This window comes from Pongo pygmaeus, chromosome 14, assembly GCF_028885625.2.
Source record: "Pongo pygmaeus isolate AG05252 chromosome 14, NHGRI_mPonPyg2-v2.0_pri, whole genome shotgun sequence".
Taxonomy (NCBI): Eukaryota; Metazoa; Chordata; class Mammalia; order Primates; family Hominidae; genus Pongo; species Pongo pygmaeus.
Window position 1 is genome coordinate 60,704,042 of NC_072387.2, and position 27,912 is coordinate 60,731,953.

Genomic DNA, 27,912 nt, shown 5'->3' on the forward strand with positions numbered 1-27,912 from the left:
GACTTTTCAAACTCATGATATTAATCAAGAACAATTTTAAGTATTAAGAGTTTCCTCTGCTTCATTCTGTTTCCAAAGGAAAATATACGTCGCATGAACTCATGATCATCTCAACATGAACTCCTGAGTGAAGCCTCTCCTCAGCGTGACTCAGGAACATTTCCTCAGGCATTATCCGTCGCACAGGCCTTGCCATCCAGCTCGCTTCTTCAGCTCTGACACCCAGTCGGGGTTGTCATCTTCCTCCTCAAAGTCCCTGTGAAAAAACAATTTGGACCATAAACCTCTACATTAGGGGCACAGTATCTGTTGATGAGTTCAAAGCAGAATACCACCACAACAATACTTAAGCTTTTTAAAATTGAGTTCCATAAGGCAACTGAAGGGAAAAAATGGCCAGTTCTTCCAAAAGATCACTTCTTTGACTGTTTCTAAAACTTTTAAAAATATAAAACCTAATATATTAAAAAATAACAAGTCGAAGCTGAAAGGCTATAGGTGTAGGGCTCAATCAGGAATTTTATAATCATATTGTAAGGCATTACCCATCCCAGACAAAAGATCAGGATATAAATATCCATTTATGATGAAAAGTAATATAAGAGGTCCCTACTAAACCTGAAATTATCATGGTCTAATTTAAATCACATACACACACACACACACACACAGACACATACACACCCCCACACCCCACCCCAGCTAAAGCTTTCTACACTTATCACAACGTACGTGTCCTCCTCATCTAGCTCAGGCTCAAGTCGCTGTGGATCCAAAACGACAGAATCGTGACCTCCATCAACACTGTCCGATGCTTCTGTTTCTTCAGACAGGGGGCCTTTCAAGAACCCTTCTGAACCTTCAGGAGATATTAACAGAAAATATACCAATTTAAACAGTATTTACTTATTTCATGCAGTTTGACTAAAATCCTCCATAAGCTTGCTGGCTGAGGACAATGCCATGTCCCATAACTCTTCTGTAGTGTCTCTCCACATTACCCAACATGACTGTGGGCATAAAACAGGCCCCTGAAGCAGAAGCACCAGGATGTGGATTAAATTTATAAACAGTACTTTCTTTATTCTTTTTTTTTTTGAGTCAGGGTCTCACTCTGTCACCCAGGCTGGAGTGCAGTGGCATGATCATAGCTCAATGCAGCCTCGAACTCCCAGGCTCAAGAGCTCCTCCTACCTCACTCTCCCAAGTTGCTGGGACTAGAGGCGTCCAGAACCATGCCTGGCTAATTTTTTTAGTAGCGGCGAGATCTCGCTATGTTGTCCAGGCTTGTCTTGAACTCCTGAGCTCAAGCAATCCTCCTGCTTCAGCCTCCCAGAGTGCTGGGATTACAGGCGTGAGCCACCACACCTAGCCTACAAACAGGATTTTCTTTAAGAGAAAAAAAAAAAAACTCGGAAAATTACCATAAAACCCTCCCAATATAAGAATGTATATTAAGGCATTAAAAGTTACCTTTGGAAGTTGGGTTATAGTAATTTCTTTTTTCCTTTCAACTTTCTTCTCCCAAGTTTTCACAATGGGGAGGAAGAAAAGTAGGGAACTGAAGGAAGACCACATGCATGCTTAAAAAAATTTTCCAGGTGTAATTACTTTTAGATTTTTCACAAACAGCATGAAAACCTAACCTAAAAACATGGGCCGAATCTTCTAAAAGGCATTTCAAAATAGAACAATGACATATTTTTTAAACAGGGACTTCCCTAAAATGACAAAGACTTCATCACTGGACCAGACACAAAATCCAGGACCTAAAATTGCAAAATTGAAATTCATAACTATTAACCTTCCTTAACATTTTCCTCCCATGCGTTAGCCTCTCCTTAGGGCTTCCATGATCTTTTGTGCACAGCTCTATCTGAATGCATGTATCACAGGGCACTATAATTCTTTATCAGTGTGCTGACCTCCCACGTAAAGAACTCCTTCATCCTTAGGGCAGGAATTGTGTTTTACTCCTTTTTTTATCTTAACCTATGTTAGGCATTCGATAAATATTGACCAAATAAACAAATACAACTAAATCGTTGCAATAAATATGGTCAGACTTGCCATACCATTACGTGCTCCACTTGGTATAATTTATCTTAGATCTTAACCTAGCAAGGTGGCTTAGTAATTAAATTATCATAATTATAATATACATACACATATACATATCTAATACAGACCACTGTCCTAGATTCCTAAGGAGAGCATTATAAAAAAATTATTTTATACAATGTTAGTAAAAATACCTGTAAAAAAATTTAAAAATCAAATCATAATTGTTCATCCTTTTTGAGCTCTATTCAATGTAACAGAGTTCAGGTATACAGCAAAAGAAATCTTGAGTTGTTGCTAAAGCAGTGGCATATTTGCATGATAAAAATGGGCTCCTCTTCAAAGAAAGTAGTAGCAGGATTATGAAAATAAGGAAACAAATGAGCAAACAGAAGTAATGTAGCTCCATGAAAAATTTTAATTGTAGCTTAAGACTGGCTAGAAAAGATTAAAAAACACCTAAAAATACAGTGCTATGAATTATTTTATAACTTTGAAATCAAAGCATTTCTGGGAGGAGGGAAATCCTTTGAATTGAGTTTTAGAAGATGAGAACATTTCTGTGGATGGATACTGGTGATGGCTGTACAACGTGACGTACTTAGTGCCACTGAACTGTACACTTTAAAATGGTTCAAATGTAAATTTTATGTTATATATATTTGCCAAAATTTTCAAAAAGTCAAAGGGTTTCCAAGGTCACATACAGACATGAATTACCTGGTCTATATATTGTGTATGTTTGAAAGGCCAAGCTGAGATCAGCATTCTTAAGGATGTTCAACAAAGTGTCAGGGGTCTCTTTGAGCCACTGCTTACGAGTAGGATTTTTGCTGTACTTTATTACAGAACCACCTAGTTGCAAAAAGACAAAAATTAGTGCCGAATAAAAAAAGATTTTTCAGCATGTACTTTCCGGATCATATTTTCAAGCAAAGTTAATTATATTTGACTGTTAACTAAAATCTGCTTCATTCACCTGTATGAGCAATGCTCTGATGTGTGACGCCAAATACCCTTCACTGACATTAAAAGCCTCTAGTGCACTGAGTAACTATTAGAAAAAGTTCTCTAATAAAATAATAGTATTCAATCTGACTACTAACCTCTATCGTCCTCTGCCGTTAAACTGGAGGTGAGCATGGATGCATTTTCCAAAGCTGTAAGAGCTGTATTGGGTACATTTTTCTCCCACTGTCGTCTGTGAAGATTTGGTGAACTGGCTTTCCTCAGATGGACTGACTTATTACCTGATTTTAAAGTGTGAAAAAGGAATGCCAAGCCTGTTATTTTATGTATCCATCTCTGTCCACACATAGACTCTAACAACAAATATGGAAGTGTTTCTTTTCTCTTTCAAACTCAGATCTATGTTTGAAGGATCAATGTTCTTTCAAATCTCAGTAGCATAGGAAATTTTTTTAAAAATCCAAAATGAAAAGTTAAAATGAATCATTACAGTGATTGAGTTAAAAAAATAATATGTATATAGTTACATATTATACATTGTACAAGAATGAAGCCCTGGGAGGACTTATATACACACAGTATGCTATGCTTTTTATGGTGAATAGCACAATAAATACTACTCTTTCTAATAGCTCTTACTGATAAGTGCTATTCTCTCTTTTGTTGTAGGTAAATAAAATATTCCTAAAACATTAACTAAGTTACTAGATAAGCAAACAAATATCAGCTTGTACTCTTGTTTATGATACCTGAGACCTAGTAACATAAAAATTGGTATTCCCTCTGTATTCCCCAACTCCTCACCTAAGAAATGATTAGAATTTTAATAACTTACCTTTTTCTTCTCTGTTTACTCTTCTCAATGCTCTTTCAACTAAATTTTCATTAATGCTTTCCAAATCAGTATGGCTACCCTTTCTATCTTGTTCTTCCTCTTGCTTTAAAAGAGATTAACAACACAGATTAAATAATGCTTGAATTGCTACAAAAAGGTAAACAAATATGCAAAGTCAGTCATTTTAATTTCAAATAAAAATTAATGGATTAAAATACATGAATAATCATAGAACCCCAAGGACATGTATATTAATAGCCATATATATCTATATGTATTTAATAACATATATATGTACATTAACCATAAACCTACATACATGTATATATTAATAGACATACACATTAATAGCCATTAATATCAATTATTATAAATATGAAGAGGATATATTAAAATGACACCTATTTGATAGGTCTTTACTAAGGAAAAGAGCAATGAAAAATTTCAATATGGTTTGCTGTACTGGGCTTTACAAACTATAATATCAAAATGAGATATTTTATAAAGTTGCCATATAGAATCAAAATGTTCCCACTTAATTCAGTATCTTTCCAAATTATCTAAGCCCTTGATTTATTTCGTGAAATATAGTAATACACTATCTAGTTTACTAAATCTGCATATATTTTGAGAAGAAGTACATACTGAGTACCTCAACAGTCCCAGGCAAACAAGTTCTCAATTATTTATTGAATGAATAAAGAGTAGGCTTGGGTGGCATGGTGGGTTTTCTTATTTCTAAGCAGTGGTTCTGAAACTTCTCTTCCCACACATGTAGGGAACATAAAAATCTGTCACTTAACAGTGGTGGCTCACTTACAGCAGAGATTTCAAAGCCTCCTACACTCAAGAACGACATCAGAATCTTGGAGGAGTAGTGGTGAGGGGCAGCTGTGAAAAGCCCCCCAGGGGATTCCAGGCTTTCCTTCCCATTGAGGATCACTGCTTTCTATGTCTGCAGCAGCCTCCCACATTCCTCTGGGCGCTATTCAACTCTGCCTTCATTGCCATCATCCTTTGCTGGCCTGCACACAAGTTTTCCTACCTCAAGTCCTCCATTCCCTGACTTTTTGGCCTTTTCTCCATTTTGTTTACATGTTGCACCCTTTTCATTTTGTGAACACATATTGCTGTGTTCACTACAGGTGGTATCAAACTATAGCGTGTGGGCACAGATCATCTGCAAAGGGCACAAGGAAACATTTTAGGGGATGGAAATTCTTTTCTTTTTGACACAGAGTCTTGCTGTGTTGCCCAGGCTGGAGTGCAGAGGTGCAATCATAGCTCACTGCAGCCTCAACTTCCCAGGCTCAGGCAATCCTCCCGCCTCAGCTTCCCAGTAGCTGGGACTACAGGCATGTGCCACCATGCCCACCTAAAATTTTTAATTTTTTGTAGAGATGGGGTCTCACTGTGTTGCCCAGGCTGGACTCAAACTCCTGGCCTCAATCAATGCTCCTGCCTCTGCCTCGAGTGTTGGTATTACAGGCGTAAGCCACTCTGCCCCACCTGGAAGTTCTATATGATGACTGTGGCAGGGGTTATATGGATGTTTAAATACCATCACCAAATTTATCAAATTGTGCATAAAAACGGGTAAATTTTGTAGCATGTAAATTATACCTCAAAAAGCTGGAAAAAAACAGACATTACAATGAAAAGAAAAAAATATAGAGGTCTGTATTCCATTTGTAGCAACATAATGGTGGGGTGTTGTTATTTATTTAGAACCTATGGTTCATTCAGAAAATTTACAAGTTTAATTACTAGTACATTCCATGAAGAGAGCAATTTATTGTCATACAACACCTTTTCCTTTTTGAATTGAAAGGTTAGGCCAGGTGAAGTGGCTCACACCTATAAATCCCAGCACTTTAGGAGGCCAAGGTGGGAGGATCACTTAAGCCCGAGTTCAACACCAGCCTGGGCAACACAGTGAGACCTCATCTCTATAAAAAAGTTAGAAAATTATCCGGGCATGGTGGCAGGCACCTGTAGTTCTAGCTACTCAAGAGACTGAGGTGGGAAGATCCCTTGAGCCCAGGAGGTTGAGTCTGCAGTGAGTGGTGTTTACGCCACTGCACTCCAGCCTGGGCAACAGAGAGAGAGAGAGAGAAGGAGAGAAGGAAAGAAAGAAAGGTTAACTGAAATACTGAGGAAAAAATCAATAGTACACAATTTGCTAAGGGGGGTGTGACAACACTGAAACATGGATCGGCTGTTAATATCCACAGCTTTAGGGAAGCTTCAGTGTAAAAGAATGTCACAGTTGCCCAGGGCTAGAAGAACAGGACTCCGAATGCCAACCTGAAAATTGATTCTTGGGATAACAAGGAGGCACTACAAGGCATTGAACAGAAAAATGTTAAGATCTAAATAGTAATCTAAATGTTATTCAGCACAGCAATAAAAAGGAATGAAATTTTGACACACAGAAGAACTTAAAAACATTATGTAAGTGAAAGAGGCCAGACATAAAAGGATGAATATTGTATGATTCTACTTATATGAAATACTTAGAATAGGCAATTTCACACAAAGATTTGAGCAGCTACCAGGGGCTACCAGATTTGAGATTAGAGGCTGCCAGGGGCTGCAGTGGTGGAAGTGGGAGTTACTGTTTAACAGGTACAGAGTTTCTGTTTGGGATTACAAAAAGTTTTGGAAATAGACAGTAGTGATGGTTGCACAATATTATGAATGTAATTAACACCACTCAGTTGCACACTTAGAATTGGCTAAAATGGCATATTTTATGTTATGTATATTCTACCACCATAAAAAAACAGAAAGCAGGCCAGGCGTGGTGGCTCATGCCTGTAATCCTAGTACTTTGGGAGGCCAAGACAGGCAGATCACATGAGGTCAGGAGTTCAAGACCAGCCTGGCCAACATAGCAAAACCCCATCTCTACAAAAAGACAAAAAATTAGCTGGGCACGGTGGCTCGTGCCTGTGGTCTCAGCTAACCAGGAGGCTGAGGCATGAGAATCGCTTGAACCCGGGAGGCAGAGGTTGCAGTGAGCCATGATCACGCCACTGCACTCCAGCCTGGGTGGCAGAGGGAGATGCTGTTTCAAAATAAACGAACCAAAAAGCAGCCAGGCCCAATGGCTCACACCTATAATCCCAGCACTTTAAGAGGCCGAGGCGGGAGGATCACTTGAACACAGGGGTTTGAGACCAGCCCAGGTAACATAGCAAAACCCCATCTCTTAAAAAAAAAAATGCCAAAAAAAAAAAAAAAAGTTAGCTAGGCATGGTGGCACATGCCTGTAGTCCCAGCTACTTGGGAGGCTGAGGTGGGAGGATCACTTGAGCCCAGGAATTCGAAGATGCAGTGAGCCATGTTCACATCATTGCACTCCAGCTTGGATGCCAAAGTGAGACCCTATCTCAAAAAAAAAAAAAAAAAAAAAGTCAGGATAACACAAGATTTTCATGACTGAAAGCAAGACAAAATTCTTTCACATCTATATTGAAACCACTATCATCAATAATCAAAAATGGAGGCCGGGCGTGGTGGCTCACGCCGGTAATCCCAGCACTTTGGGAGGCTGAGGCGGGTGGATCACGAGATCAGGAGATCGAGACCATCCTGGCTAAAACAGTGAAACCCCATCTCTACTAAAAACACAAAAAATTAGCCCGGCATGGTAGCGGGTGCCTGCAGTCCCAGCTACTCAGGAGACTGAGGCAGAAGAATGGCATGAACCCAAGAGGCGGGTCTTGCAGTGAGCCAAGATGGTGCCACTGCCCTCCAGTCTGGGTGACAGAGCAAGACTCCATCTCAAATAATAATCAATGGAAAAATAAACAATAAATGGCGACTTAAAGTGGCTCAGCTGACAGTGCAGATGAACAGCTACCAGTTATTTCACATGTCAAAAGATGAAGGAAGAAGTACTTAACTAGAGGGACCAGGTCACAGTCTTCCAAATATCTTACGGCACTTAAGGGTAACCCGGTATCCAGGAGGTAGATATTTCATAAATGTATTTTTTTTTTTTTTGAGATGGAGTCTCACTCTTGTCACCCAGGCTGGAGTGCAATGGCGCAATCTCAGCTCACTGCAACCTCCGTCTCCAGGTTCACTTGATTCTCCTGCCTCAACCTCCCGAGTAGCTGGGATTACAGGCGTGCACCACCATGCCCAGCCACCGCGCCCGGCCTCATAAAAGTAATTTTAAAGCACTTACCACTGTGCTTGCTTCATTTCCCAAAGCTATCCTGATTCTGCTCGGATTTGCTTTTAAAAGAGAGAGAGAAGGTAGAAAGATAAAACACATAAAGGATCATCCTATTAAGTTCCTAATATGATCTTCATACAGCTGGAGAAGTGAGTGAGGTTATTAAAGTCAAAGAGCCAAAGCTCTCCGATATCCTGAATGGGAATAACAAGCTTTAATCACCTAATAATACATCTCAGTTGTTGAAAGAGGCTATTTCCACTGTTTCATTCCTAAAGTTAAAATCTAAAAGTTAAAAGACATCTCTATTCACTTATGCCAACCCATTTAAGCACTAAGAGGTAACATACTCTGCATACTTAAGGTTATTATCCCCTTTGGTGCATGCTAGCTAGTGGAGTCCGTGCTTTTCCTGTCAGCTATCACAGCTGGTGGAATAGGTATCCCTAAAAAGAAGTGGGCTGTTTATTAACTCAGAAGAGACCAGCAGGAGGAGTCAGGAGAGAACCCTGGCAATTGATCCCTTTGGTAGGAATGGCTGTGCCTCATAGTGGTTCATGTCCCTTATTCATCCAACGTTTTAAAAAATTGCTATTGAACATGGATGATGATGCACTGAGAATACAAGAGTGAGCAAATCAGACGCGATCCCTGCCCTGTTCCATTTCATTATTCTGGTCTGTCTACAGATTAAACTGGAGATGCCATCAGACATATGGTCCCAGTCTGGTGCCATTTCTCTAACTACTTTATTCCTCTTTTTAGAAACTGTAACACTATACTTTTTCGGCCGGGTACAGTGGCTCATCCCTGTAATCCCAGCACTTTGGGAGGCCAAGGCAGGTGGATCACCTGAGGTCAGGAGTTTGAGACCAGCCTGCTCAACATGGTGAAACCCTGTCTCTACCAAAAAAAAAAAGAAAAGAAAAAATTAGCCAGGTATGGTGGCGCATGCCTGTAATCCCAGCCACTCTGGAGGCTGAGGCATGAGAATTGCTTGAACCTGGGAGGCAGAGGTTGCAGTGAGTTGAGACTGCACCACTGCACTCCAGCCTGGGAGACAGAGTGAGACTCTGTCTCAAAAATAAAATAAAATAAAGTTAATTTTTTAAAAACCCTACATTTTTCCAAACTACCTTGAAATTTTTCTTAGTCTCTTTTTTTCTTGCCCAGCATTTTAAAACTAATTTCCCATTACCTTGAGATGTGAACAAAAGCCACAGAATAACACCTATGCTAAAGCAAACTGGTAAAACAAAGGTAACTGGCTATCTCTCTTTTTTTTTTTTTTTTTTTTTGGAGACGGAGTCTCGCTCTGTCGCCCAGGCTGGAGTGCAGTGGTGCAATCTCGGCTCACTGCAACCTCCGCCTTCCGGGTTCATGCCATTCTCCTGCCTCAGCCTCCTGAGTAGCTGGGACTACAGGCACCTGCCACCACGCCCAGCTAATTTTTTGTATTTTTAGTAGAGACGGGGTTTCACCATGTTAGCCAGGATGGTTTCGATCTCCTGACCTCATGATCTACCCGCCTCGGCCTCCCAAAGTGCTGGGATTACAGGCGTGAGCCACCACGCCCAGCTGCTATCTCTTAACTAATGGAGAAAAGGTTGAGTTATAAGACTGAAGGTTTTGCATCCTTCCAAAAACAACACTTAAAAGTTAAGTTTAAGAAAACAATACAGTTCTCAAAATGTTTCTTTTGTAGTATCTGCATATAACATTATGATAAAGAGCACCAGGCAATGGAGGTTTTGCAACATGTCCCAGCAGTGAATGATCTCCTACACTTCTTAATTCTTCTCCTGTATTCCATTCATAGCTATTATCTCTGTTGGATTTCTTCAGAAGGAAATCACTGATGAGAAATGAAAAGGAATAAAAATAGCTTTGAAAAAATTCAGAGATGACAACTTCCAAAGAGACAATAAATCAAATTTGGTATTTTCTCAGGATAGAAATTTCATATGAAATTTCATGTAGCTGTTATGTGGATGATTCACAACTTTGGAAAAGGCTCTGGTTTTTGTTTTTAATTAGGATATTTTACTGTTTAAGAGCAGTTTTAGGCCAGGCACAGTGGCTCAGGCCTGTAATCCCAGCACTTTGGGAGGCCGAGGTGGGTGGATCACCTGAGGTCAGGAGTTCGAGACCAGCCTGACCAACATGGTGAAACCCCGTCTCTACTAAATTCAAAACATTAGCCAGGCATGGTGGCACTTGCCTGTAATCCTAGCTACTCGGGAGGCTGAGGCAAGAGAATCGCTTGAACCTAGGGGGCAGAGGTTGCAGTGAGCCAAGATTGTGCCATTGCACTCCAGCCTGGGCAACAAGAGTGAAGCTCCATTTCAAAAAAAAAAAAAAACAAGCAGTTTTAAGTTCACAGCAAAACTGAGTGGTGAATACGGAGAGTCCCATATACCACCTGTCCCCACACACATACCACCTCCCCAATACTAACATGCCGCACCATTACAGTCGATAAACCTACTCTGACACATCACTACCACCCATCACCCAGAGTCCACAGTTTACATTAGAAAAGCTTCTCTTTTTAAAAAGTCTGTTTACACGATGGTTCTTCAGAAATTTAGGATACATTTTCCTACAAGATTAGTGCTATATTTTCATGGGTAGATTCTTAGGTCAGCCCACAGAAGAAGCCTTCTACCTGACCTACACAACAAGCCAGAGAAAATATGTAACTAATAATGACAGCATAATCTTTCCATCACTAAAATATCCAAAACTAGGCTTTTTTAAATCCCAATTTTTTCAGGGATCAAAAAGTAGAATATTCAGTACAGAATTACATCTAAAGTAACAAAAAGAAAATGTTCATTTGAGGAGTATCTCTGATAATCATTTCTAATAACTTAAAAATTATAATTTCTTGTCTGTTATAGTATATTTTTAAAAGAGCACTTAACAAAAAATACTCTGTCCAAAATTCTTACTTTTTTTTCTTGGTGTATTATGCTTCGAATTTTTTATTTCTTCTAATACCTCCTCACCATATTCCATGATGATCTGAAATTTAAAGTTGAGAATTTAGAGATGTGAAAACATACTTTTCTATAGATACTGCCGTGATGTCATTTCATCATCAGCATTCTTTAGCACAATAATATTTCAAGTTGAAAAACAAAAGTACCATTTAAAAAAGTACATACAGGCCGGGCATGGTAGCTCACGCCTGTAATCCCAGCACTTTGGAAAGCCGAGACGGGCAGATTGCCCGAGGTCAGGAGTTTGAGACCAGCCTGGCCAACATGGTGAAACCCCGTCTCTACTAAAAATACAAAAAAATTAGCTGGACGTGGTGGCGTGTGCCTGTAATCCCAGCCACTTGGGAGGCTGAGGCAGGGGAATTGCTTGAACCAGGGAGGTGGAGGTTGCAGTGAGCCAAGATCGTGCCACTGCACTCCAGCCTAGGCAACAGAGCGAGACTCCGTCTCAAGAAAAAAAAGTACATATAATTTAGATAGACAAATGCAGACATTTATATATGTCTACAAAAGGTCTGGAAGGATATACAAACTGTGATTATACTTGGGGAATAGCATTATGGGGAGGAAAGAGAAAGGAAAGGAAGTTTTAACTTTTTATTTTTTAATATACTTCTGTATCATTTGGATTTTGATGAGCACATGTAATGTATAATGTTAAAAGATAACAAACCATTTTACCATACACTTGAAAACTGTTCACAACCAATCCAACACAGATCATACCTCGGGGGGTAAGCACTTCTGGACAAGCCGAGCTACGATGCCTCGAGAGAGAAGCGTTGTAGCCGAGGGGCGATGTGAAGGATTCCTTTTAAACATCTGCTTGACTAGGAACTGAAGTTCACAGGAGTAATGAGACGGCAGTGGACTGATGCACCCTTGACATACTTTGAGGATAAGATTTTTCCAACTATTTGCCTGAAACTGAAAAGGAAAATTGAACTTTACAAGCAGATACAGGGGAAGAAATGGAAATAAGAAACTACCAGTTATGTAAATTATTCTAATTTTATAAACATATCTGCTATCTGGTCATTTTTCTTTCTAGAGGTGTCCTTAAGATACCACTATATAATCTTAAGGTGGCTTAGGAGAAAGTTAAACATGAATGGTAAAAAGCTTCCCCATCTAGAAAAAGTATTTCCATCAATGCCTGCTGTGACTACCTTATTAGTCCTAATGTTTTTGCAGATATACATTATTAATATATATTGAAAATCAAAGTAATATATACACATGCCCTTTCAAAACATCAAATGATACTGAAGGTTTATAATAAGTGTAATATCCCTTTGCTCCAACCCTCCCCAGAAACTGCCAGGCCTGCTCCATAGCAACATGCACTTCAGGCTTCTCCAGTTTTCTACAGGTGGTTTTTTGGCTTGAGTGTGATGGTGCAATCACAGCTCACTGCATCCTTGATCTCCTGGGCTCAAGCGATCCTTCCACCTCAGCCTCCCAAATAGCTGGGACTATAGGCACGTGCCACTGCGCCTGGCTAATTTTTTAATTTTTGTTCTTTTCTTAGATGCAGGGTCTCGCTATGTTGCCCAGGCTGGTCTTGAACTCCTGGGCTCAAACGATCCTCCCAGTTTGGCTTCCCAAAGTGCTGAGATTACACGCATGAGGCACTGCACCTGGCCAGACTTTTCCAATTTTAAACTTCTACCGCAAAATCCTTTTTAACCATTCCTGTCATTAAAGCAGCTATTAAAATTTGATGAGTAACACCGTGGGATATACAATGACAGACTGGAGTAACAAAGTTTTCAATGTATAATAAATATATCGGAACTAACATTAGATGTCAGCCTTGGTAATGCTTATGAAAGAATGTGTTAGCATTCTACCTTCAAAGTGTATTGCCATAATACCTACATGAGGGGTTGATAGGTACAGCAAATCACCATGGCACATGTTTACCTATGTAACAAAGCTGCATACTCTGAACATGTACCCCAGAACTTAAAATAAAAATTTAAAAAGATATTTTATTAAATAATTGCTAGTTATGTTTGAAAATGTTTTCTGCTATCTGTATGTTTTTATTTATGGTATCTTTTACTATGCAAAATTTAAAATTTAGTATAGTCAAATTTATTCATCATTTTTCCTTAATAATTTCTGCTTGTTGAACCTTGCTTAAGAAATGATTCTACACCTCAAGGCTATGATAGATGCTAATTACAGTGTGGGGTATATGGAAGGTTTTGTACTATCTTTGTAATTTTTCTGTAAATCTAAAACTGTTTTAAAATTTAAAAGAAGTTTATTTTTTAAAAAGTGTATTGTCCTATGAATAAAAAATGCAAGTGAATATATGAAAAAGAAAAATCAATACATAACAAAGGACAAATTGTGATAATGACAAATATTACTGAATCTGCTTTGCCTCTGGCTTTTTAACCATTACACCAACTATCTGCATTTCCTAAAGGTTTCAGAACAACTTTTGTCTTCGAGCAGACAAGGGATGACAGACCTCATGCCAAATATTCAGGGCACTATAGTCCTTAATACTCATTCTTGCTAGAAAAAAGAAGAATGTGTACATGTAAATTATGAAAAAGATACAATCAGGAAGTAAAGAATTATAAGATGTTGGAATTTTAAAAATAATTTTATTTGTAGACTATGGTGGTTCTCAACTTGGGCTGTACATTGTAATCACCTGTTTTAAAAACATTAATCCCCAGGACATTTTCAGAGATTTTAATTCAATCACTGTGCTGTGGGCCTAGGCATCAGTATTTTAAAGGTTCCCCAAGTTGTTCTAACTGTGTAGCTATCATTATAAACCACTTATATTCAAGGAAGATAACCTCTCATTAATACCAGGTGTCTTCAGTTTGAGTTACTTTCATCTGGTAGTGGTGAAGATTGTTTCTCAACCATTCACCCTCTCCTGAGCTCTATGTGCCCTCAAGTACATCTGTAAAAAAGCTAACTTTCAACCTGTGCCCAAAGAACAGAATTTATTTCTATGCAAAGCTAAGAACTAATAGGAATTAGCCCTGCAGTTGTTGTTCTATGTAATAAACAATGGCTGAACAAGCGGGACAAGTTATTTAACCTTTTTTTGGTTCATATTTTTAAAAATATCTTGAAAAAACATATAATAGGGCAAAGTCTATGTTTTCATGATATTTCAGTTAGAGAGGAAACTCATATGATAAGTGAAATCCAACTACAAAAAGCTGAGGAAAAAAATGATGTGGCCACTCTTGCAAAGTTTGGTGCTTCCTCAAAAAGCTAAATACAATTACCATATGACCCAGCAGTTCCACTGCTAAATGTATACCTCAAAATTTGCAATCAAGGACTCTAACAGATACTTGTACACCATTTGTTCATAACAGCATTATTTACTATAGCCAAAAGACAGAAACGACCCAAGTGTCCCTCAACAGATGAATGGATAAACATGTCTATACACACAACGGAATACTATGCAGCCATAAAAAGGAATGGAATCCTGATAGATGCTACAACATGGATGAACTTTGAAAACACTGTGCTAGTGAAATAAACCAGACACAAAAGGGCAAATGTTCTATAATTCCAGTTGTATGAAATATCTAGAATATGCAAATTCATGAGGCAGAAATTAGATTGGGGGGCTGGGGAAAGGGAAGAAATGGCGAGTAACTGTTTAATGGATACAGAGTTTCTGGTTGGGGTGATGACAAAAGTTTTACAAAGAGATAGTAGTGGCCGGGTGTAGTGGCTCATGCCTGTAATCCCAGCACTTTGGGAGGCCGAGGTAAGTGGATCACCTGAGGTCAGGAGTTCGAGACCAGCCTGCTCAACATGTGAGAAAATACAAAAAAATGCAAAAATGTCTCTAGTAAAAATACAAAAAAAATTTAGCTGGGCATGGTGGTATGCACCTGTAGTCCCAGCTACTTGGGAGGCTGAGGCAGGAGAATCACTTGAACCCAGGAGGCGGAGGTTGCAGTGAGCTGAGATCGCACCACTGCATTCCAGACTGGGCAACAGAGCAAGATTCCATCTCAAAAACGAAACAAAACAAAACAAAACAAAAAACCCCCAAAGAGATAATAGTGGTGGTTGCACAATATTGTGAATGTAATTAATGACAATGAATTATATACTTAAAAATGGATAAAATGGCAAATTTTATATTTATTTTATCAAAATAAAAAATTAAGAATAGCAAAAAGAAAGAAAAGAGGAAAAGAGAAGGAAAAAGAGAGAGAGAAAGGTTATGTATTGCACAGCCAAACTAAATAATGGAAAATTCCTATTAGTATATGCTACAAAACTAACTCAGGGCAGATGACTGCACTGGAAACATATACAAACTTTTATAATGACTTCATCCTAGGGAAGCAAACTGCCAACTAGAATCTGTCACATTATTAGGACTCAGCTAGATATGACAAGCTGCCTTTTCCATTTTGCACGCCATACTTACTGGATGCTTAAGGGTACAGAGTTCATACAGGATGCAACCCAAGGACCAGATGTCACTGAAAGCATAAAGCAATGTAATCACAAGTGGGTTACGTATTTTCTAGTACAAAAAATAATTTCTTACCTTTAATAAGAATAGATATCACAAGTAATTCCTAGGTATTAAAACACATAATTTTGGTCTAACACCTAGATACTTCCTAAGACTAATGTTCACAATAAAACTCTCTGCTCTTCAATCCCCACCCCTTCAAATCGGGGCGGTTGAGATATCACTTCAGTAGCATTTGGGAATTCAGTAGCAAGAGGGAATATTTGCGGACTCAGATGATCACAGCTGGAAGAAGGACTCTGGAACGCATCCAGCGTAGCTTCTACTCCGACCACCCTGGACACAGCACCCAGCCTTTGATTACATCTCCTGCTGGGCAGCTCTCTACTTCCCACACAGTCTGCTGGATGGCTCTAAGGGATAGGGTTCTTCCTTTTCTTTGAGATGGAGTCTCGCTCTGTTGCCCAGGCTGTAGCGCAGTGGTACGATCTCGGCTCACTGCAAGCTCCGCCTCCCGGGTTCACACCATTCTCCTGCCTCAGCCTCTCGAGTAGCTGGGACTACAGGCACCCGCCACCACGCCCAGCTAATTTTTTTTTTTGTATTTGCTTTAGTAGAGACAGGGTTTCACCGTGTTAGCCAGGATGGTCTCAATCTCCTGACCTCGTGATCCACCCGCCTCGGCCTCCCAAAGTGCTGGGATTACAGGCGTGAGCCACCGCACCTGGCCCACCTTTTCTTTTTTTTTAAGGGATGGGGTCTCACTGTGCTGCCCAGGCTGGAGTGCAGTGGCTATTCACAGGCATGATGTCACCGTACTGCTGCCTTGAACTCCTGGTTCAAGCAATCCTCCTGCCTCAGCCTCCCAGGTAGTTGGGACTATAAGCACGCACCACCAGGCCCAGCTCCTCTGGACTTTTCTAAATGATATTCTTTTTTATTTTAATTAATGGTTTTTACCAACTATTTCCCCGTTTAGTTTTTTTAAATTTCAAATCTACAGAAAAGTTGCAATGTCCACATGCCCTTATCTAGGTCCCCCAATCATTCTCATTGGCCATGTTTGCGTGCTAATCTCCCTCCTCTATATCTATCTGAATCTCTTGAAAAAAGGTTGCCCGCCGGGCGTGGTGGTTCACACCTGTAATCCCAGCACTTTGGGAGGCCGAGGCGGGCGGATCACAAGGTCAGGAGTTCAAGACCAGCCTGGCCAATATGGTGAAACCCCATCTCTACTAAAAAATACAAAAATTAGCTGGGTGTGGCGGCGGGCGCCTGCAGTCCCAGCTGCTCAGGAAGCTGACGCAGGAGAATCACTTGAACCCATGAGGCGGAGATTGCAGTGAGCCAAGATTGTGCCACTGCACTCAAGCCTGAGCAACAGAGTGAGACTCCGTCTCAAAAAAAAAAAAAAAAAAAAAGGTTGCAGATATTGAACACTTCATCCCTACATACATCAGCATGTATCTCCTAAGAACAAAGACCTACACTTTCCCTCATAAACACAATACTGTTATCACATCCAAGGAATTTAATCTCAATTAAGTAACATTATTTAATATTTACTGCATACCCAAATTTCCCCAATTGTCCCAATAAGTCCCTGTAGAGCTGTTTTGTCCCCATTCAGTCAATTCTACTCTTAAAAAAACCTATTTAGTATAGATTATCATACCCTTTTCAGAAAGCAAATCAGCAAAAAGTAACAACAGCCTTTAGGTGTTTCTCCTTCTAGGAATCCATGCCAAGAATGTCATATAAAACAAGGACAAATTTATACAAAAGGTATGTTAATTACAGCACTGTTTATGAGACTGAAATCTAGAAATATAAGGCCAACAACAGAGGAATTACTAAGTAAATTTTGGAAGCGCCATATAGTAAAATATATGTAGCCATTAGAAAATTTATGAAGACTTTAAGTATGTGGGGAAATGACTATAATATAAAACGACAAAAGCAAATTATATATAAAATATATCAACCAGTTTTAGGGGGAAAAGTAGATGAAGAAAAAAACATCAAAATGTTATTGGCAGTTAGGAAAAGCAGGTGATTTCCATGTCCTTTCTTGCAGGTCTATTTCCAATCTTCCCTGCACATCCATCCCCACAATGGGCACATATAACTTATATTCAGAAAAAATACTGCATTTTAAATCATTAAGATCTTCATATTAACCTCCTGCAATCAACTTACCTATCACAAGTGCTTATAATCTAGCCCTGTAAATACCAACTCAATGACACAATCTATTCATTCTCAAATGTTGCTGTACGTTAGAATCACCCAGTGATCTTGAAAAATTACTGATGCCTGCTTCTCACCCTTTGCTATTTTGATTTAATTAGTGTAGACGCAGCCTGGGATTTGGGATTTTTACAAGTGGGAGCAGCAGTTTGGGAACCACTGATATAACTCATACCGTCCCTAGAAATGACTAGCCTTTCTTTCAGCATTTGCTCCTCTCAGCTATAATTAATAGCAATTGGAAAACTATTACTTTTCTCTAGCAGCCTAGCAATATAGATTAGCAATATGGATTCCAGACTGCTTTCAGATATATTTTTTAGAAACCAATACGATCCATGCATCTGTTTTGAAGTGACGTCAGACTCTAGCATCATTTGCAGGCTAAAATGCCTGTCACCAAATGGGCACCCTGGCATCAAATATGCAGCACTCACCTTTTATTGTTATAAGGCAGGTTTTCCCAAATTTCTGGAGGCACATAATAAGGTGTTCCCACATAGGTACAAGCAAATGCCATCGGACTAAAACCATAAAAAGGCAACAAATGATTACAGAACATTCCTGAAAATGGATGTTTTGATTACTGTCACTACCGTAGAACAGACATACATACTTGGAGAGAACACGGGCAGATCCAAAGTCTCCCAATTTCACTTTTCCATTCTGAGTGAGGAAGATATTCTGCATTTAAAAAGAAGAGCTCAGATTATGTCTTCTGTCATTAAACATGAGGCAGATAAGCTGTCTTCCAAAGCCTGCTGATGATGGAGATTAAGGCTAGAAATGCTGACAGCTGAGTCTCAGAGTGGAACACAAAACACCAAGATCCCCTCTTGACCGCCAGACATTCTCCTGCATGGAAACTCAGGATGAGTGCTTCAAAATCTAACAAGCAAGTTTTAGGTTGTATCAGCAGACCCAATCGATCTGGTGAGAACCTGTGTCAGGGTGATGCCACATGGCAGGCCCAGGTGTCAACCGTTTTCCATCTGAGAACACATGGACTTAGTAAGTGGTCACTAAAAGAGAGCTAGGACACAGTAACATATACAGTCACATGCTGCATAACCACATTTCAGTCAACAGCGGATGGCATATATGACAATGGTCCCAAAAGACTATAATACCATATTTTTACTGTACTTTTTCTATGTTTAAATACACAAATACTTACCATTGTATTCCAATTGCCTAAGAAATTCAGTACAGTAACACACTGTACAGGTTTGTAGCCTAGAAGCAATAGGCTACACTATATAGCCTAGGTGTGTAATAGGCTATACCATCTAGTTTTGTGTAAGCACACTCTACGATGCTCACACAACAAAATCACCTTATGATGCATTTCTGAGTACTTTTCCCCCTGTCGTTAAGCGATGCATGACTGTACTACTACAGAGATTTCAATAACTTTTTCTCAGGTATTACCTTATTTGGTTAGTATAAATATTAAGTCAAAGGGTACAAAGTTTCAGTTATGACAAGTAAGTTCCAGTGATCTGTTGTACAACATGGTAACTATAGTTAATAATAATGCATAGAATACTTAAAAAGTGCTGAGAGTAGATCTTAAATGTCCTCACCACAAAGAAATAATAAGTACGTGAGGTGACAGATATGTTAATTACCTTGATTTAATCATTTTACAATGTGTGTGTATATATATAAAACATGTTGTACGTCATAAATATACATAATTTTTGTCAATTATATTTTAAGAAAGGTGGGGGAATTTAAATTTGAAAAGTAAATAACAAATATTAGGCTGACAAATATTTCTAAACTAAACAAAACTGTCCCAAAATGCATGGGATAATACAGTAAAATGACTGAATTAAGTACTTTTTTTTTTTTTAAATCCAAAAATGTACTCCACTCACCTTGGACTTGATATCTCTGTGTAGTACACGTTTCTTGTGAATGTGATTTACTCCAAGGCACATTTGGGTAAACCAATTAAGAATCTGTAAGAAAAAGGTATGCAAAATCTTCAAGAATGCAGTAACCGGCTCATGTTAACCTACAATTCCAAAGAATCATCTCTAGGCCTTAGTCAACCAGGATTTTACATAATATGAGTACAGAACTCCTATAAATTACATCGTCCAACTAAGATTCAGTGTTACTTGGAGAAATTGAGAAAAGCTCTGACTCCCATATTCCATCATCTTATGCATGATCCAAATAGCAATTTATTTTAGTAAAACTTCCACTTATATTATTCTTATATTCAACCAAATAAAAGTATTCCTTAAATGCTTATATAAAGGGAGTTCACCAATAAGAAATACACTACAGCTTTTCTAGTGTAATCATTATGTTGGATTTTCATTTACTTTTGTAGAATAGCCATACGGTATCATCAAAAGATTCCATTATATTATAAATAATCCTTTGAGGTCAATAGTTCCTGCTTATAAGTCCAAGGTCAACAGTACCCAGAATTTCTAGGTGTCTTGGGGGCCTACAATTAAATGTCAAACTAATTTTTTTTTTCCTTCTTGCTACGGAGATTCTTCCAGTTGAAGCCAAGGTTGACTTCCTTCTACGGAACCCATATTTTTAACAATATAGTTTCTAAATGAATAATATTTATTTACATTTATTTACATACTTTCATAACATGCTATAACCTAAATCAAACTAAGCCTCATTGGAGCAATTTAAATATTTTCCATAGCCAATTCATTAAAAAATATTTAGTATGCAATTTTCCACTAAAAAGGCAGCAAGTCTTAGACTGAAGGGACCACTTCAAGCTTTAGGAGGAAAAAGATTGAGAATAGGTACTCCCAAGAAACAGAAACGGCAAGCTTCATTCTTCTGATGTTTTAGTAATACAAAATAAAATAGACCTCTCTTCTAAAATTTCAGTACGATACAAACCAAGATTTCAAAGATCTAGTACAAAATTTGGGGATACAATCTTGAAATTATTCTAAACATGAAAGTTTTATTTCATAATAATTTATAACCTATAGATTTTACTTCCTAAAACCATTTCAGGCAGCCATATCCTGAGGACACTAAGTGGTAACACCAATACAGAAATCAATCATTTCTATCTACCTTCTCGGGTAATTACAGACATCAATGCTTTTGTTTTAACTTATACAAAATTTATGAGAAAAGTGGCTTCTAAACCTTGAGAGAAACTATGTAAGTCAATCTCTTACCATGTCTTCAGGAAATAACTTTCCTTTTTGCTGTTTAATCTTTTGCATTAGATCACCTCCATCACAGTATTCCATCACAATATACAAGTGTCCTTCAGCTAAAACAGATATAAGTTCTTTAGAAAAGCTGTAGTGGCTATAAATCAAATTCAGAAATGCACATATCTGGGGGAATTTGTATTTACCTTCAAATGATTCTTTGAAGGCAACAATATTAGGGTGTTTCATTTTGGCTAAAAGAACAGCCTCCTTCCTAGAATTCTGTGTATTAGAGAAAGACTAGAAAAACATTTTAAATAAGCATAAATTTAATACTGCATTTTAAAATACATAACTTTACAATAACATAGTTTATATGACACTTTAATGCTAGATGAAGTTTTATAACACACTTTGGCTCAACTTAAGTTTGTCAAATGACAAGAGAAAATGCATGGTGATTTTTCAACTCTGGCTATATTTTCATGCTTGAGCTGACCCCTTCATTGTATTTTTATTTTCTTTTTTCATTCCTTACACATACAGAATGTAAATAGTTTTAATATCAGCCTAAGTATCACCTGACTTAGCCAGTATACCATCAAAAATAGTGTATCTTTTGCTTGATGACTTGTGATATAGAAAAAAAGAAAAAGAAATGTTTTATCCTAAAAGAAAAAAAAAGGGGTGAGGGATTTCATGTTTTGACTGTCTGCATCACTTAGAGGAGTCCACTGGTCCAGATAAAAAAAGAGTATGCTGGTGTATTACTGCATCAAGGATGAACAAAGATGGCAAGCAAAGTAAGTTTCCAAAACCATTTATCCCTAACTTACTCTATGAGGATGAAATTCTGAATGATTTATCTTACAATCAAGAAATTACCATTGTTAGTTGGGTGTGGTGGCTACCCTCCCCAGTGGCTGGGACTATAGATGTAGTATAGTCCCAGCCACTGGGGAGGGTGAGGTGGGAAGATCGCTTGAGCCCAGGAGTTTGAGCTGCAGTGAGCTACGATCGTGCCACTACACTCCAGCCTGGGCAATAGAGCAAGACCCCATCTATAAATTTTAAAAGAGAAAGAAAAGAAATTGCCATTGATTGTGTAGTAACACAAGGGTTCTCAGACCAGCAACATCAGCACCAAATGGGAACTTGTTAAAAATGCGAATTCACAAGCCCACCTAGACCTACTCAATCAGAAGCCTGGGGGTGGAGCATAGCAATTCATGTTTTAACAAGCCCTCCAGATGATTATGATGCTCACTCAAGTTTGAAAATCACTAAACGAAGTCAAGAATACAGTGGGAAAAAAAATACCTAGCACTCTGAGAACTTTATTAGAATGTATTTTTTAAAAATTGATCCAAAATATTATGACATAGTCTTCATGTAATGAATTCTTTCATAGGACAACTATGACACACAGTAATGGTCTACAAGGAAATAAAACCTATAAACTGATCCACAGAGTAGGTTTACTGGTACCAAAGGTTAGCATTCGTTCTTCACTGTATTTTTATGATCCTTTTTCATTAATATTTCACTTAAGTTGCTTTGGCAAAGATTTACTGCACCATTAGGTATACAAAAGTGGAAGTTATTACCAATTATTTGCTGAAATAAAATTAGCAGTAATCATCACCAAAACTTTTACTGTTTTTCTCCCATTGTTAATTACAATATCCTAAGAACCACATATAACGTATCGAGCCCTTGTAAAGCTAATGAATAAACCAATTACATCTTTTGCATGAAGGAGAAATTCCATGTTAAAACTCAAAACCTTATTATTTATTTATTTATTTTTTTGAGACACAGTCTTATTTTGTCACCAAGGCTGGAGTGCAGCGGCACAATCTCAGCTTACTGCAACCTCTGCCTCCCAGGTTAGGGTGATTCTCCTGCCTCTGCCTCCTGAATAGCTGGGACTACAGGTGCATGCCACCACACTTGTCTAATTTTTTTTATTATTTTTACTAGAAACGGGTTTTCCCCATGTTGGCCAGGCTGGCCTCAGACTCCTGACCTCAGGCTGGTCTCAAATTCCTGACCTCAGGTGATCTACCCGCCTCCGCCTCCCAAAGTGCTGGGATTACAGGTGTGAGCCACCATGCCCGGCCAAAAACTTATTATTTTATATAAATCGCATGTATACTTTCAAAGTGAGCTAATTTCTTTAGTAGTGACCTTGGGAAGCCTTATTTCTTTCATGGCAAACATCTGATTACTGCTTTCATGCTGAACCAAAAGAGCTCTGCCGAAGGAGCCCTCCCCAATCATTCTCAGGACCATGTAGTCATCCATGCTGGGGCATCCACACAGCTGGGCTCCACTCACGCAGTCACCATGGGCTCTCCCAAACTGCATTCAAAAGCAGAAACATTTGAGAATTAAATGTACCTTCAAAAAGCAAAAATTAATTCAAAGTAGCTCTCATAACCATGATAAGAGAAAAGCAACTTTTTCCTTTTGAACAGGATCAGTGTATGCTACCCCAAAATATCCCACTTTCATGTAAGAATTGTTTTGAGCTGAAACCAATTTGCTCTTTGCCCTCCCTTTTTCGTATAAATGCAGGGCATAAATTTTCCTATGTACAGGTAATAAATATCCATTTGTAAATGTGTCTTCCTTTTCAGTACCAGGAAGAGGAGAGCAACTCTTACCAATGGGGAAGGCACCAACTTGAGTCCACGTAACAAACCTTACTGTATAATCCTTATCTTCTGTTAGCTTCTGCCATATATTTACCTTCCTACAATTTACCCAGGAAGCATGCCCCTACTTTTGTCTAGTTACTTCTCCTCAATTTACCACTCTTTGTTAAAATGGCATATGAGCCCCCTGGTCTAACCACTTCTTTACATTTATGCATAAATCTTTCTTCCTGTTAATCTATCTTTCACCAGTTTATTTTGCAGGGCCCAGCTACTGAACCTAAGAGGGTAGACAAAAAATGTTTTTCCTCCCCTATACTACATTACTACGTTCAACAGGTAGACACTGAGCACCAACTCTGAGTCAGATGTTATAATCTGAAAAATCTCTCATAGTCCCTGCCAAGGTGGACATCCCATGCAGAGATAACCATAAACCTCAACAAATGTAGGCTATTTAAGCTGAAGCCTAAAGGATGAATGAAACTTGGCTAGACAAAGAGGAGGAAAAGAGTAATCGAGGAAGAGGAAATTGCATATTTAAGAGCTAAAGAAATCACATTCAGTTCAAGAAATTGAAAGAAGAATGTAACAGGCTGCTGAAGCATTTTAACCAAGAAGGCAATATAATCATATTTGCATATTAGAAAAAACATTCACTCAGATTGCAGATTAAATGGACCAGTGGAAGACGGGCAGGAAGGCCAGCTCAGAGACACAGGCCAGTTAGGAGGCTCCAACAATAGAAAAGGCAGGAAAATAATGAAATGGAATAGAGTGGAGGCAACGGGGTCAGAAAAAAATGGGAAGGAAAGATGTAAGAACGTTGACAGGATTTGTAGTGGCAGATTTATGGGGGGCAAGCAGAGAAGGGGGCAAGGTTGACTCCCAAGTTTCTGGCATGAACCAGATGGTTTCTGGCACTCCCTGAGAGAGGAAAGGCACAATGGTTGTGTGTGCGGTTTTTTGTTTGTGTGATTTTTCTGGAAGTGGGAGTGTTGCAGGGGTTGGGCAAAACATATTGATAGAAGACAGACAGACATGTGTTTCATTTTGGACATGCCGAACTGGAGGTTCCTGGGAGTCAAGAGAGATGTTAAACACACAGTTGGAGTCCTTGACTTCAGTCTCCCATCTGTATTTCCAGGATGAAGCAGCTAGTGGGACTGCTTAGCACATAAGAGGAAATGGATAGAACGTTCCTAACACTTTGCCTGGTACATACAAGGTCCTGAATAATTGGCAGCTATTATGATTATTAAAACCTTAGAAAAGTGATGCATTCTTTTTCACTGCAGGAAAAACACTGTAATGAATTTACTTGATTTTTCAAAAAGCTTATAGTGTTTGTTTTTTGTTTTTTATTTTGAGACGGAGTTTCACTCCTGTTGCCCAGGCTGGAGTGCAATGGTGCGATCTTGGCTCACCGCAACCTCCACCTCCCAGGTTCAAGCGATTCTCCTGCCTCAGCCTCCCAAGTAGCTGGGATTACAGGCATGCACCACCACGCCCGGCTAATTTTGTATTTTTGGTAGAGACGGGGTTTCTCCATGTTGGTCAGGCTGGTCTCGAACTCCCGACCTCAGATGATCCGCCCGCCTCGGCCTCCCAAAGTGCTGGGATTACAGGCGTGAGCCACCGCGTCTGGCCCTAGTGTTTGTTTTTTAATTACACCACAAAGAATTATAAGGCAGAGAGAGCATGACAGACAAAGCAAAAATCAAACTAAAACCTCTACTATAGTGACCTGTAAAACTTCCAGTTTGTATTCCTGCTTATCACAGAATTACCAGGAAATCCTAGAAATAATTTCTTCATATAACCAAATCAGTCATACACATTGTTTTCGAAACAATGTTTTTCCAAGATCGATGAGGTCTTTGAGTGTATATAGATGTGAAAGAAACAAGTCCTTTACCACTATTCTAACACCCGGTATTACACGGTTTAACATGGAGTTTCCCCATGATCTTATTCTTCGTTTCTTCGGGGCTTTATTCTATGCAATGGAGAGTAACTGAAAATTAAGAGCAACCAGACTTCTTAGCTCAAAACCACATTTGATATTTTCTGCCCACATTTGCCTATTACTCAATATTACACCCATATGGTCATTACAAGACCTGAATACACTCTGGACACGGCAAAAGTATATCGGCCCCTTCGCATGCCTGCAACAATACTTTTAAAAACCTAATAAAGTCATTTGCAAATACCCAGAAGGGGGATCACCAGTGAGATACGGGCTAAGTTCAGAAAGTGCCCTGAGACCACCTTTACAGATGTATAAATAATGAGAGAAATCTAACATGACTGACTCCATCTTGCTTCTAACCTCACGGGCTAAGTTTTCGTGTTGTCGTTTTCTTGTTCTAGCACAGAGGCTAGGATGACTAGGAGAGGGATTTCGTGTAAACTTCAAGACAAGGGAAACTGACCCCACCCCCTTCCTGGGAACCAACGAAGCCGCTCCGAGTTTCAGACGCTCTTGTGATTTCATCCCCAGCCGGTCAATTGTTTCAGTTCTCCAGCCCCCTGCCGCCAAAATACCCTTTAAAACCCACGCCCCCGAATTCTCGGGGAGACAGGTCTGAGACCCTGTTCTGGTTTGGCCAGCCCTGCGCTTATTAACTTCTTTTTTGCTGCAACAGCGGTTCTCACTGGTTCTTTCCGGGCAGCGAGCGAGAAGAATCCGTTCAGCCGGGGCCGGCGCCCGCGCGGCAACTGCACCGCGGGGGAGCCCAGTCGCCCCGCTCACCCATGAGGGCCCTTTCTCCTGGAAAAGCCGCTCCGCCCTGTTGGCCCCCACGGCGCCGCGCGCCCAGACCCCAAGGCGGCGAGGGGCTTGCGGGTTTGAGGCGAGCGGTCCAGACCGCGGGGCGGAAGTGAGGGGCGCGGCCGCGCGCCGGACCGCGTCTAGCCCTCGCTCCCACTCGGCTCCGCGCCGCGACCACGCGCCGCGCTCCTTGTTCCAGGGGCAGCCCGCCAGGGCAGGGACCACTCACCCGCTTCCCCGGCGAGCCTAGTCCACTCCTTGGCCTGGCAACCGGCGGCTTCCGCGGGGCGGGCCCGGCGGTTCGTCTCTCGGGTTGCGAGTGAAGGAAGCCGCCTGGGTCTGGCGGGAGGCACTGTTCTCGGAGTAGCCGGGCCTACGAAGAGCACGTTTTAAAGCTGTTGTTCCACGTTGCAGTGGAACAGTGCTAATAACATTGAGAGAAAGTGTCCCCCACTAACTGAGTTCTGTCTGCAGGTTAAGTGAAAGCCTATGTAGATAAATTTCACGGGCACAGCACTCAGTGCTAGCTAGAACTTATTAGCTGTGTGACCTTGGGCAATTGTGGAAGGCAGGATAATGCCCCGCCTCAGGATGTCCACATCCTACTCCCTGGAACCTGTGCGTTCGTTCTCTTGCTTGGCAGAGGGGTTAAGATTGCAGATGGAATTAAGGTTGCTAATCAGCGGACTTTAAAATAAGGAGATGATCTTGGAGTATGTGGTTGGGTAATTACAAAGTAATTACAAGGGTTCTCTAAAGTGGAAGGGGCCCGAAAAGAAGGTCAGAATCAGAAAGCTATTTGAAGGTGGAGGAAGGGGCAACAGCCAAGGAATGCAGCTGGCCTCAAGAAGCTGGAAGAGGAGCAGGCAGTGTCTCATGTTTGCAATCCCAGTGCTTTGGAAGGCAGAGGCAGGAGAGGAACACTCTAGCCCAGGAGTTCGAGATCAGCCTGGGCAACATAGTGAGACCCTCGTCTCGACGAAAAATTAGCTAGACGTAGCGACGGGCATTGTGGTCCCAGCTGCTCGGGGGACTGGGGCAGGAGGATCACTAGAGCTGGAGAGGGCTCATGATCCCACCACTGCAGTCCAGCTTTGGTGACAGAGCAAGAACCTGTCTCCAAAAAAAAAAAAAAAAAAAAAAAAAGGAGGAGGTGGAAAAGGAGGAGAAGCTAGAAAAGGAGGAAAAAAACAAAATTGTTCTCCAGAGCTTCCAGAAGTAACAGTCCAGCTGACACCTTGATTGTTTTTTTGTTTTTTGTTTTTTGAAACACGGTCTTGTTATGTTGCCGGGACTGGTTTTGAGCTCCTGGGCTCAAGCGATCCGCCCACCTCAGCCTCCTGAGTGGCTGGGACTACAGGAAAGCACCACCATGCACGCTGACGCCTTGATTTTAACCCAGTGAGCTGTATTTCTGAACTTCAGAACTGTAAGGTAATAAATTCGTGTCGTTTTAGCCACTTAGGTTGTCACAGTTTGTTACAGAAGTCTTAGGAAACTAATACAGCAGAGTAACT

General features: G+C 40.0%; 1 protein-coding gene across 7 annotated transcripts; it reads right to left on the reverse strand.

The window, feature by feature from the left end:
• Positions 1-26,973, reverse strand: NEK3 (NIMA related kinase 3). 7 transcript variants are annotated; one of them, XM_054446901.2, is made up of 16 exons: positions 26,625-26,973; positions 23,150-23,323; positions 21,166-21,259; positions 20,981-21,078; positions 19,685-19,768; positions 18,418-18,485; positions 18,239-18,325; positions 15,501-15,555; positions 11,786-11,986; positions 11,009-11,081; positions 8,064-8,113; positions 3,866-3,968; positions 3,168-3,311; positions 2,782-2,916; positions 733-859; positions 1-256 (listed from the first exon to the last, which is right to left on the reverse strand). In XM_054446901.2, exons 2-16 carry the CDS (start codon positions 23,264-23,266, stop codon positions 172-174), a joined length of 1,521 nt encoding a protein of 506 aa, XP_054302876.1. In that variant the 5' UTR covers positions 23,267-23,323; positions 26,625-26,973; the 3' UTR covers positions 1-171. The 7 variants fall into 7 exon arrangements, with proteins under 7 accessions (XP_054302876.1, XP_054302877.1, XP_054302875.2 ...); XM_054446902.2 differs by lacking the exon at positions 26,625-26,973 and adding an exon at positions 26,378-26,585; XM_054446900.2 differs by lacking the exon at positions 26,625-26,973 and adding an exon at positions 26,281-26,585.
• Between the last annotated feature and the right edge of the window lie 939 nt (positions 26,974-27,912).

Excerpts from the sequence above, each read along its gene's own strand:
- NEK3 (XM_063650898.1), bottom strand. The coding sequence starts at position 23,329 with ATGCAGTTTGGGAGAGCCCATGGTGACTGCGTGAGTGGAGCCCAGCTG. Across the intron at positions 2,917-3,167 it reads AACGGCAGAGGACGATAGAG|GTGGTTCTGTAATAAAGTAC; the intron begins GTTAGTAGTCAG and ends TTTTGCAACTAG. Across the intron at positions 860-2,781 it reads ATACACAATATATAGACCAG|GTTCAGAAGGGTTCTTGAAA; the intron begins GTAATTCATGTC and ends TATCTCCTGAAG.